This window comes from Callospermophilus lateralis, chromosome 4 (genome assembly GCF_048772815.1).
Source record: "Callospermophilus lateralis isolate mCalLat2 chromosome 4, mCalLat2.hap1, whole genome shotgun sequence".
Lineage (NCBI taxonomy): Eukaryota > Metazoa > Chordata > Mammalia > Rodentia > Sciuridae > Callospermophilus > Callospermophilus lateralis.
This window is the reverse complement of record NC_135308.1, coordinates 79,940,279-79,952,964: the sequence shown is the minus strand read 5'-3', so window position 1 is coordinate 79,952,964 and position 12,686 is coordinate 79,940,279. Positions and strand designations below refer to the sequence as shown.

Sequence of the window (12,686 nt, the reverse complement as noted above, 5' to 3'; positions counted from 1 at the left end):
TAGTTTACTGGCTATTTACAGTAATACTGCATCAATTATATTTAAAAGCATTTTTTTAAAACAATGTGTTAACTACCAAATAACAGTAATAAGCATGAGCTAGATGCATAATGCATGTTGAGTAAATGTAAAAGCTTAATTATTGAAGTGGAAAATGAAGGGGGTTTGGATCCAAATAAATGTGTGTGTGTGTGTGTGTGTGTGTGTGTGTGTGTGTGTGTGAAGTGCTTGTATGTGTTAGAGATGGGGAGGGGGAGAGAGGGGATGTAGACCTTATAAAAGTAAAATGGTAAATATTATTTTCAGCACTTTCAGAAGAGCTTTGGACAATGAGTGCATAGTCCCTGTACAGAATAAATTCTAAAGTATTTAAATGAATGAAAGAATGTCAGGGCTTAGGAAGTTTTATACACCATATAGATTATTTTTGCTATCCATATATTGAATTTTATAGTGTATGTGAGAGTTTTTATAAGCCAGTATGTTATGAATATTCAAGAGTCAGATATACATAGCATTTTAAATGAATGCCTTAAGACATTTTCAGCACTATTTTAGAAATTGGGACATTCTCTTACAGACAATGAATCTTATCATACTGAGAACACTGGAAATTATTTTAAGTGTGGAATTCATAATTGGAAATTTAGGAAATGCATTCATAGCACTGGTGAACTGCATGGACTGGATCAAGAGAAGAAAGATCTCTTTAGCTGACCAAATCCTCACTGCTTTGGCACTTTCCAGAATTGGTATACTCTGGTCAACAATCATAGCGATAGTAATATCTTTGCAGAACCAAGATTTGTGGATGACTGAAAAAATCATAAGAATGATTAATCTTACTTGGATGGTGACCAACCATTTCAGCCTCTGGCTTGCCTCAAGTCTGGGCATCTTTTATTTTCTCAAGATAGCTAATTTTTCTAACTCTGCTTTTCTTTACCTAAAGTGGAGAGTTAAAAAGGTGGTGTCAGTGACCCTGCTGGTGTCTCTGGTTCTCCTGTTTTTAAACATTGTACTTATAAATACACAAATTGATGCCTGGATTTATGGATATAAAGGAAACCTGTCTTACAGTTTCTGTTCGAGGAAGTTTGAACAACTTTCTAGGATTAGTGTAATCATCAACACTGTTTTCCTTTCTGCACCTTTCACTGTGTCCCTGATGACTCTTCTCCTGCTAATCTTCTCTCTGTGGAAACATCTGAAGAGGATGCAGCACAGTGCCAAAGGGTCCAGAGATGCCAGCACCATGGCCCACGTGAAAGCCTTGCAAACTGTGATCGCCTTCCTGCTACTGTACACCATTTACTTTCTGTCTCTTGTGCAATTTTGGATCTCTCAGTTTTGGGCAAAAAGTGTGGTTGTTTTGTTTTGTTTGGTTGCTGGAATAGTTTTCCCTTCAGGTCACCCATTTGTCCTGATTCTGGGAAATAGTAAACTGAGGCAGGCTTCTCTGTCAGTGCTGGGGCGACTGAAGTGCAGGTTCAAAGATGTGGACCCCTAAAATCCCTAAAACATTTTGGGGATCCTCTTACATTCTAGAGGAAGGTCACTTCATTAGAAATTGTTAGATGCTATCAATTTATAATTTTCCAACATTCTTTTATTCTCTATCACTTTGTGATTTTACAAAAATTATTTTTGGAATAAGTCCTATTCAAACACATTTCAACTTTAGCAGAATATACGTAGGGATGTATATTAATGTGCTTATAAAAGAAGGATGTGAGTATAGACTACTTAAATATAAGAACTTGTTATAGTAACATGATACAATCTTTTGCCACTCATTAACCTTCTTGAGTCTTTAAAATGATTAAACCATGATGATATATGAGATATACATGTGAATATGCATGAGACACTGTAAAAATGAAATGGTATAATTATATACACATAAAATAATTTTTTAATGTAGAATATATGCCTAAAATTCCAGATGAAAAATGGAGAATAACATATAGACTAGGAAACCAGATGCACTAGATACAATATTTTAAATATTTCAAATCCAATTTAAAGAAGTTTTTTAGAAATTCCTCAGAATAATGAAGCTACTTTATTTTGATTACTCTACCTATATTGTTAACCTTATAATCAAGAATACTTGGAACAAAATGACATTATTAGGAAAATGTAATTTACATTTTGAAATATGTTGCTTTTTTCTAGGTAATTTAATCCATTTTAATTTTAATTTTAATACATGAGAATACTGAATGATGGATAATGATGGTCCTTTTGAATGTCATACTGGGAAACTGGTGTTTTGTTATACAATATATCATCATATACCTGTATATTACTAGAGGTAGAAAACAATCATGTTGTCATAGAAACAGAAATTTAGAGTAACATGTGAGTGACTAACAAATAATTAACATGAACTTTTGCTATGTATATATGTTTTTAGTATTAACTCTGGTAGAAATTAAAAGTAAATAAAAAGTTACACAAACTTAATGAAATAGGTAAAAAATTTAAATTACTTCAAGAGAAGAGATAAAGAGAGGGGATCATGGTCATGTGCTCTGTGTTGAGTTGTTAAATCTTCAGGAAAATAGAATCCTATAATTTTTAGAAATGAAGAATTCCTTGTTCATAATTTCTTTTGAAAACAGATCTATTCAGGCTGGCTGGTTGGTGTTTGTATAGGTTTTTTCCTTTAACTTAATTCTTCATTTATTTATTCATTTTTTAAAAAAACTTTTCTCTGTGTATTTGGAGGTATTTTCATAAGAAATAGATGTTATAGAATAAAGTGAATGTGTGTGATAGGTGACCTCTAAAAAGAGAATACTATAATATTTATGTGGCAGGTAGTCTGTATGCTAAGTACCTTTTTAATGCTCATATACCTGTAATGCTATTTTACATGGGAAGATACTGTGATGCTGAGATGCTAAAAGACTTATGCAGCAGTGCATGGAGATGACAGCAGAGAGCCAGAGCAATAACTCCTGGTAGAGAGAGGCACCCCTCAATTCAGTGACATATCAACAGGAGGATGCTATTCACAGCCACATCTGTGAGCTGGTGGAAGACTACTCAATTTTGGTGGTTATATTCAAGGTTATTTTTTCTATGGTGTTAGAAACCTGGCTAAGATGTACACAAAGAGGTACAGGTATTGTTTTTGTTTGCTTGTTTGCTAATTAGAAGTCAGCTGCCTTACCAATGTGTCATATGAGCTTTGTGTCTTTAGCTCATCCTCTTTCTTTTGCAGATGAATATCCTATCATCTGCATAAAATATTTTGCAAAATGGTTATTTTAATTTTTCCTTGTAAGTATTTATTTTGGTTGGATTTCATATTCAAATGGCTCAAATACTCAAAATCTTAGGTACAACTGTGTTAACTGGCATCTCTTTGTGAATGGAGAGTTTCCTGGTGTTTCACCAGTTAAGTGTAATACTGACTTCAGCTTTGAGATTAAATACTTTTAAAAATTATCTCTAGAGAGACTCATTCTCTTCTTATCTTTTCTGATAAAAGTTGTCTAAAAGGCATACAATATGCATTCTTATTAACATGTCATATATTTCCCTCTCCTTTGACCAATTAAAATAATGATGCATGTTAATGGTCTTGCATAAAACACTGAGGTCTTCTGTCATACACATGCTCTATTCAATGAAATGTTGTGTAAGTATTCACATTCATATATATAGAGTAAGAAATTTGTAACTATTAGAGGCAAAGTGAAATTCAGAATATATCTATAAGGTAATGATAGGCAATATCCAAAAGGGAAACAACAAAATTGAATCACGTGAGAAATCTATTTTAAAAAATCATATGCTTGGGCTGGGGATGTGGCTCAAGTGGTAACGCGCTCACCTGGCATGTGCGGGGTGCTGGGTTTGATCCTCAGCACCACATAAAAATAAAATAAAGATGTTGTGTCCACCGAAAACTAAAAAATAAATATTAAAAAATTCTCTCTCTCTTTCTCTCTTTTAAAAAAAAATCATATGCTAGAAGACAACTGATTTGTATTATCAACATGCTGAGCAATGTAACTATAACCCTCAATTCTTGGCTAAAAATATTTCCTTAGAGATCCAACTAATTAATATTTCATATGAAAATGATTGGGGCAATTCCCTATATACACCTCCTCTCTGTAAAGGCCATTAATGGACCTACTTTGGAAAGATTGCGGTAGACTGAATGGTTTGCCACTAAACCCCAAATGTTAAAGCTCTAACCCCCAGTGTGACTACATTTGAAGATATGGGAAGTACGGATGTCATTAAGTTTGAAGGAGATCATAAACTGAGACCCTAATCCAGTAGGGCTGGTGTCCTTATGAGAAGAGGGGAGACCCCATGTGTCTGAGTTCACAGAGAAGGTCTTGCGAGGTCACAGAGAACAGATCCTGTAAGAAGATGGCCCACTGACCAGCAGAGACCTCAGCAGAATCCAGTGCTGCTGGCCCCTTGATCTGGACTTCCAATCTCCAGATCTGTGAGGAAATAAACTCTTGTGTAACACACCCAGTCTGTGGTATTTTGTAAGGGAAACTGGAACATTACAATAATAATAATAATAATAATAATAATAATAATAATAATAATAAAGTCAAAAATTTAATAGGGAAAGAGTGATGCTTACCAATTGAAATGCTAAATATGTTGAGAAAATAAATAAGCACTGGCTTTGTATGAGTGGTAATAAAGTTGGTAGCTTATAGTTTAAAGCAAGATATGATAAGATCTTTTATCAAATTAACTGCACAAAAACACAATTCTATCTATATAAATTATTCTTAATAAAACTGGTTTATTAAAAAAATCTACATAACACCATAGGAAAGGGTAACAGTTTAAGAGGATTATAGACCATGTCAAGGCCTTTGCTTAGATTGAGAGAAGACAATGATTTAATTAAAAATAATTTTGAGAGAAGACAATGATTTAATTAAAAAAATTTGAAAGTGTGTGTGTGTGTATATGTATGTGTGTGTGTTGTTTACTAAATAAAATAAAGATAGAAAGCTAAGATAAAATCCCCAGTACTGGGGAAAAAAAGAAAGAAAGCAGAGACCCTCCAATTTTAGAGTAGTACACATACTCTAAAACTATCTAATTAAACTAGTAAATCTAATTATCTAATTAAACTAGTCAAGTTTTACTTGTTTACTTTTTTACGTGTACTACTCTAAAATTATGCATATATAATATTATGTAACATTTTATATAGTATTAGTATGGTCATATATTTTGTACATTTTGAAATTATTTCATTTCATATATTACATCAAGAATCACATGTAAAATAAATAAGTGGAAAATGGTTTAAATTGTGTGAATGAAAATGAAAGAATACAAGTGGTCAAAGGACTGTTGGGTGCTTTGTAGTATTTATTCTTCCCTTCTTGGTCAGTGAGAGAACACCAGAGTCATCCAGCTGATGTTGGTATCTAAATGCTAAACATTGAATACATTGTTAGATGAGAGATAGTTACATTTTTATCTAATTAAACTAGTAAAATTTTACTTAGTTTTTAACATGAATTTGAATTCTGAACTAATATACTAAACAAGTAAAAGCTGGTGGAACAATACTATTATCAAAAGAAATACTCTCTAACAATGTCATAGTTTTTGTTACATAAAAACAAAAACAAAATCACAACAGGTAAAAGAGGTTAAGTACCTTGCCTAAGGTCCCATAGCTAGAACACAGAAAAAAAAGTCAAATGTTAGCCCAAGTTTCACTCCTAAGCTTAACTACTTTGTGATCTGCATATATAGACATCCCTTGCTATCTGTGCAGGTTGATTTCAATACTCATGGTTTCCCAAATCCGTGAAAGCTTAAGTGCCTTATAAAAATGACAGTATTTGCATATAAACTGTGTGTATCATTCTGTAAACATTAAATCATGTCTAGGTTACTTGTAATTCCTAATAAATGTAAATAAAATGTAAATAGTTATTATAATGTATTCTTTAAGGAATAGGGGTAAGAAAAAGATGCATATGTTCAGTAGTGCCAACATTTTTTTTCCCAATTATTTTTTACCTGCTGTTGCTTGAATCCACAGGGATGGAACTAGTGACTATGGAAGGCTGACTATAATAATAAAAGAAGAAATTAGTGATATAGAAAACCTAAGTAAAGTGTAGGTGAGGATAAAAGAATTTCTTGGTATAAATCAATAAACAGACAAAAAGTAAAATATAAATAGCATTAGAAACACAATAATAGTCTATCAATAAAAGTATTTAAACACTATTTTCAACAAAATGTACAAAATTTAAATAAATTAAACAGTTTTAATGCTTACATTAGTGGCATGGGAAGCTTCTCTGTGCCAGGCTCCTGAAGTGCCCAGTGGACCACAGAATACTGCTGTCTGCAGCTTCTCCCAGCAGAACCTTAAATAGTTTCATGCAGAGCACCTCTGGTAAGACATCTGTCTGTGAGCAGCTTTCCCAATATCCAAGAGGTGGAATTCTGGAAAGGTCTTGAGAGTGGATTTCCAGTTGTTTCTGTTGGCTCAGCTGGATGAGCCATGGCTGTTATCAATGGGGTCTTGTTCTTATTCTTGGATGGTGTGTGTGTGGGGGTATGTGTGCGTGTGCATGCACGCACACGCATGTGCACATAGACTTGTTTTTGGTTCTAAATCTTTGTTTTAGGTATAACAGTTATCTGCTATTTTGATATTCAACCCCACTGTTATAGTCAACAATTCTTTATATTAAATGTTTCCTGTCAAAATTCCTGTGTGATTTGTCTTTTGATTGAACACTGACCATTAGCAGATATTGAAATATCATTTTATTAAAATTTCAGTGAACCAAAAACAAAAAGACCAATCTATTTGTACTGATAACTATAGTACATTTGCAGTGTTTTAAAAAATGACATATTAGAGGTAATCAAAATGGATAAAATCATTACTCAACAATATTATGTCTATATATAAGCTATAAAGTCAAAACATATATTAAAAGTAAAATGATGAAAAAAGATATGACATGCCACCATAATAAGGAAGCTAGAGTGATGGTATAAATTCAAAGCAATAGATTTAAAGACAAAGAATGTATTGCCAGGGACAAAAAAGAAGATTTCGTGATGAAAAAAGGTTAAATTCATTATGAGCAAATAAAAGCTGAAAGTTGTATATGTCTAATAACAAAGAACTGAACACATTAAGAAAAAGTAGATATATACTTCTTTTTGTTGTCCCTACTCTTTCTCTTTTCCCTTTTCTTTTTCTCTTTCTTCTTCCCTCTCTCCCTCTCCCTCTTCTCTCTCTCTCTCTTTCTCCATGAAAAATAAAATAGATATCTGAATTCCATTTGTTCCCAAATAATATTTCCTTGTGAAAGTGATCTGTATTCACTTCCACCAGTACTTCTGTACATTTATCAAAATGGTAAGAGAAAATTAAATTTCCAAAGAAGAATTTTAGTTTTCTTTCAAATGCAATCCATGTGCATATAGTGTTTTCATTTTTGAGCATTTAGAGCAGCTCCTCATTAATGCTTTTTTGTTCTTTGTTTAGTTTTGTTCTTGGCATATAACACAAGTAGTCCATCAAATCAATTTTCCCCCCTATGGGCCATTATATAATTAATTTATTATTATTTTTTCACTTAAAAAGTACAATAACAAGAAATCTCACATTCCAAAACTGAATTTTTAGATAATTCTTCATTCAGCTCATGGATCAATTAACCTGCAGAGGTGTAGATTGCTAATGTATTTAATCATAGTCCTCAGCATTATCACTTTTGAGACCTCCATGAGTAACTTATATTGATAGAAGTGATGTAGATACACACTTAGGGGAGTTGAGACTCACTGAAATCTAGAATCACAATTCAAAAATATAACATTATTTTTGGACTTTTGTACAGAAATAAATCTTTTTTTTTTTTTTTAATTTTTAGTATTTGGCAGACACAACATCTTTGTTTGTATGTGGTGCTGAGGATCAAACCCGGGCCGCACGCATGCCAGGCAAGCGAACTACCGCTTGAGTCACATCCCCAGCCCCCAGAAATAAATCTTATGCTACAGACCCAAAGATGAAGGAAATAGACTTCAACCACCTCTCTTCTGTTCTTATTGATCCTATCTTTATTAAGTGGGATTGAGGATTGGTTTACATGTACTAATACTACTCTCATTTAATCAGGGCAAATAAATATATTTAAAGACTTGAAAAAAATTTTTAGTGAACCAATATATGTGGAAGAATGATGACAAACCAACAAAATATGTGAACTAATCAAATATAGGAACATTATGAATAACGGTGAAATGTAGAATATTAAGAAGGTTTGTATTAGAATTATTAGTGTTAACATAGACAAAAGAAAAAAACTATAAAAAATTGGATGAGATTGACAAAATGGTTTATTTGTCTTGCAGACAGAGTTTTGTCTAGGGGTAGTCTAGTGGAATTCACAAAGCAGTGGGCAGTGAGTGTATCAAATATAATCAGTAAGTCTTACAGAATTGCCAAATATGATATTAAGGTATTACTATTCACCAGTAAGGATTACTTAGAATATGACATTTGAAGCTGGACTTCTTGTATAGCCAGAAGGGGCATGGAAATAAGTCTCATACGTCATCCTTTGTTGAGACAGTTATTGAATTGCACAGAAGAACACAAAAAAGGTTCTACATAAATGTATATATGCACCATGTCCTTGAGTTATAGAATCGATTTCCTTATGTGACTCGTATGCTCAAATCCTCTGGTTCAATATGATTCCGGTAAAAATCACAACAAATTCCAGGAATATCTGTAAAATTACTGAATCTTTTCATTAGCACTGACCATTAAATATTAAATAGGGTTAGGAGGGAAACCTTTGTAAAAGACCTAAAGCATGGAGACATGCTTGATAAATGTTATGGGCTAAGAAGATTGAGTATGAAAGAAGGGATTTAAGGCTGGGGTTGTGGCTCAGTGGAAGAGTGCTTGCCTGGCATGTGAGGTTCTGGGTTCAATTCCCAGAACCTTTATTCCCTCTGAGGATTTAAATTTCAAGTTCTCCGAGTTCTCATTTTGAAAATTACGAGATAAAATATTTTCTTATTTCTTAGATTTTTTTTCAGAAACCAGGGTGGTGGTGAATGTGTGTCTGTGTTTATGTTTTATAAACAATGCAGGTGCATATAAATACTTCTATCAATATCTGATTGTAAGGAGGGTCAGCTTTCCTGAGAGTTCCTAGAAAAGTCTAGGAAAGAGGAAAAACCCACCAATCACTTCCTTTAGACCTTTCTATGTGGATCCAGTATTTTCCTTGAAATAAATCCTCTGTAATAATAGTCCATTCAGGTCATCTCCACATGACTAGGTTTCATCTATCAATTTAGATATTTCTGATGTAGCTTATGTATTAGGTTTTAACATTTTACTAGCTGACATCCAAACCCAAGGAATTCAAATTATAAACACGGCAAAAAGCCTGACAGAGAATATGTCTTAATTTGCATGCTAGCAAATGGGAATTCAGCTTTCCACTGACACCTGCTTTGAAAGAACCCAGCCTATGGCACTGAAATAAGTTAGGCAATATTTTGAGCTATTTTGGAATAACAATGGTTTTCATAAGAACATCACAGACTTGTTTTTTAGTATATTTTCTATTTCCTGTTTGACCTTGGTCACAGAATATAAAGAAAGTAAGAACTTTAGTGTACATCCAGAAAAGTGGGGCTGGTAGAAGTCTAGGTTAGGAGATTATAAATCACAACCAGGATATTAAGCATGGATCCTCCTCCCCCAGAGATGTGATAAAATTAGTATGGAGCATCATTTCTGTCTAAGTAATGGTAGAATTTGTTCCTGTCTTTGTAGTACTGGTAGCTGCAGTGACTTGGGCAGGAGTCAAAATATCCCTTTAGCTGATGGAATTCTCACTGCTTTGGTCATCCACAGAGATGGTTTGTTTTGGAAAGTTAAAACACTGAAATGAAACTATGATAATTCAGGTCCATATAGTGGACACAATTAAGAATTATTTTTCTTATTGCCTGGGTAGCAGCCAACCATTTTAGCACCTGGCTTGCTTCTAGCCTCAGCATATTTTATTTGCTCAAGATAGCCTTTCTCCAACCTATTTTTATTCACCTAAGGAGGAGAGAGAAGAGTGTCATTTTAGTGTCATGATTGGGAATTTTTATGATTTTGTTTTTCATTTTACATGGTAACCATAAGTGAGATCCTGCAGGTATAAGTATACAAATAATTGTGTCCCAGAGGAGCAAATTGAACAATACTGTATCCCTCTAATACACTCTAGCAAACTCTGTACTCTGTTACATCCCTGAGCTGTTTACTCTTAGGTAATGGCCTGAAGGATGGACCAAGCCAGTAGCCTGGCAAGAAGATGGCCAGTTCTTTCAGCATTCTATTAGAACCTCTGAGGAACATGTAGGTCCATGACAAAGGGTCCCAAGCACCAAGGTCTACATGAAGGTGTTACAAGCTCTGGTCTCCATTCTCTTGTTATTTGCCATGTCTTCTCTGTCTTTAATTGTATCTGTGGGCCTTCTAATAGAATGCTGAAAAACCTGGTCATCTTCTTGCCAGGCTACTGGTTTGGTGCATCTTTCAGGTCATTCATTTGTCCTGATTTGGGGAAACAAAAGCAGAAATAGACCTTTCTGTTGTTCCTGTGGCCAAGAAAAATCGAAAATCTTCAAGTCCATAGATCAATAACAGGGACAAGGTGTGATTTTTAGTAGAAATCACATGGAATCAGCAACATTTTATGTTTCTTATCTTCTTTGCAGATGAGAAGTATGTGTATGATTTTGAGTAATTTCTAAGCAATTTTTTAGAAAGTCGGTTACCTAAGCTAATTAAGCAAAGGTATACACATGTGAGTGTTTCTGTGCATGTATGGAAAATGAGAAAGATTCACTATTACATACAATCATTGTTTTTTGATGTAAACAACCTAATTATACAAAGCAAGGTAGGACATTTTCCAGATATATTTATGATCAGTAGTGTAAAAGCATTTGGTTATCTCAGTAAATGAATACTATTTTCCCTTGTTCTTTATACCTTACTTAAGTGGCATAGTATGTTTAGATTTCTTCATTTTTGAATTTCTAACATTTTGGATTGCAAGGACATTCAATCCCCCTTGCCCCCATACTAGGGGTTGAACCCAGGCCCTCACTCTTACTAGGCAAGTGCTCTACGACTGAGTTATATCCCCAGCTATGAGCGTTCAATTTTAATCAATGTAGAGCAGTTGGTGGTGCTTGCCTGAAATTCCAGCACCTTGGGAGATGAAGGGGGAGTATTTTAAGTTCCAGGCCAGCCAGCCTTAGCAACCTAGTTAGACCTGTCTCAAAATAAAAAATAAAGAAAAACTTAGGGATATAGATGAGGGATAGAGTGCCCTCCTGGGTTCAACCCCAGTATTTCAAAGAAAAATATTGTCAAAGCTTATATCAAAGATGCATGTTTGAAATAGATCTTATGTCATTATGAATTCTTATGTCATGCTTAATAAAGAATAACCAGAATTGTTGGAATAAAACATGCACACAATAAAAACAAATACAGTGTTAATGTAGTATGTGACTACCATAAATAGTACTGAAAAATAATAGATGGAAAGATTAGAAAAGGCTAATGTTTATAATAAGGATGGATGAAAAAGGAAGAACTGTGGTCATGATATAATTTTAAATATTTCCATTTTTCCTAAAACACCTCTGTGCTTTTTGAATTTCCCCAAATCTCATTCATCTTCCATTCTTAAATACCCTTTAAATTATGATGTGAATTTTTAAATATTTCTGATATTAAGAAAAGATGCCATACAAAAATAGTATAAAAATCTTGTTACATAATTCAGTGAATATTTCTGCAACCATTAAAATCGCACCTATAAATCCATATAATAATTGCAGGGAATTTCCCATATACCTGTTTTATTATAATCTGGTATAAATGTGGAAGTGAGAGAACATGTGTTGATGCTATAATTATTTACAAGTTCAATTATAAGATGGAAATGTGTGGCCTTGAATACTAATTAAATTCTGCATGACTACATTAATTCTTGGTATTACGAAATTTTAGCAATGTCATAGGATAGATCAAGTCCACATCTGATTTATTTATTTGTGTAGTTATTGTGTATCCCCAGTATAGTATAAGCCCTAAATAAGCTGAGGTCATATCTGCATTTTTTGCCATCTTCTTCTAACATCTTGATTTTAGCACAAAGAATATTTGGTGAAAATAATATTTTATTAGTAAATGCAACAATGAAGTATATTAGGATCAGCAAACCAATGAAAATGAAGTCCATCATCAAACCTTCAGATTACACATATTTCTTGGTTTTGGTTCCACGTTGAGGTTACAGGCTTACCCAAATAAAAGTATTTCTCAGAGTAAAAGGATGGCTGTTCCATAATTCCAGGGAAAATATCATTAGAATATAGCCTTGGGGCTGGGGTTGTGGCTCAGTGGTAGAGCCCTTGTCTAGTATGTGTGAGGCACTGAGTTGGATCCTCAGTACCACATATAAATAAATAATAAATAAAATTAAAGGTCCATCACCAATATATATATATATATATATATATATATATATATATATATATATAATTACCACAACCTAATTAAAAAAAAAAAAGAATATAGCCTTGATTCAACTGTATCAAGA

At 33.4% G+C, this 12,686-nt stretch overlaps 1 protein-coding gene and 1 pseudogene across 1 annotated transcript; both read left to right on the top strand.

The window, feature by feature from the left end:
• Positions 1 to 523: 523 nt before the first annotated feature.
• On the top strand, positions 524 to 1,510 carry LOC143398388 (taste receptor type 2 member 14-like). The gene has a single exon (XM_076855340.1). It carries the CDS (start codon positions 524 to 526, stop codon positions 1,508 to 1,510), a length of 987 nt encoding a protein of 328 aa, XP_076711455.1.
• A 190-nt stretch (positions 1,511 to 1,700) lies between these two features.
• Positions 1,701 to 10,558, top strand: LOC143398387 (taste receptor type 2 member 50-like; annotated as a pseudogene).
• Positions 10,559 to 12,686: the final 2,128 nt, after the last annotated feature.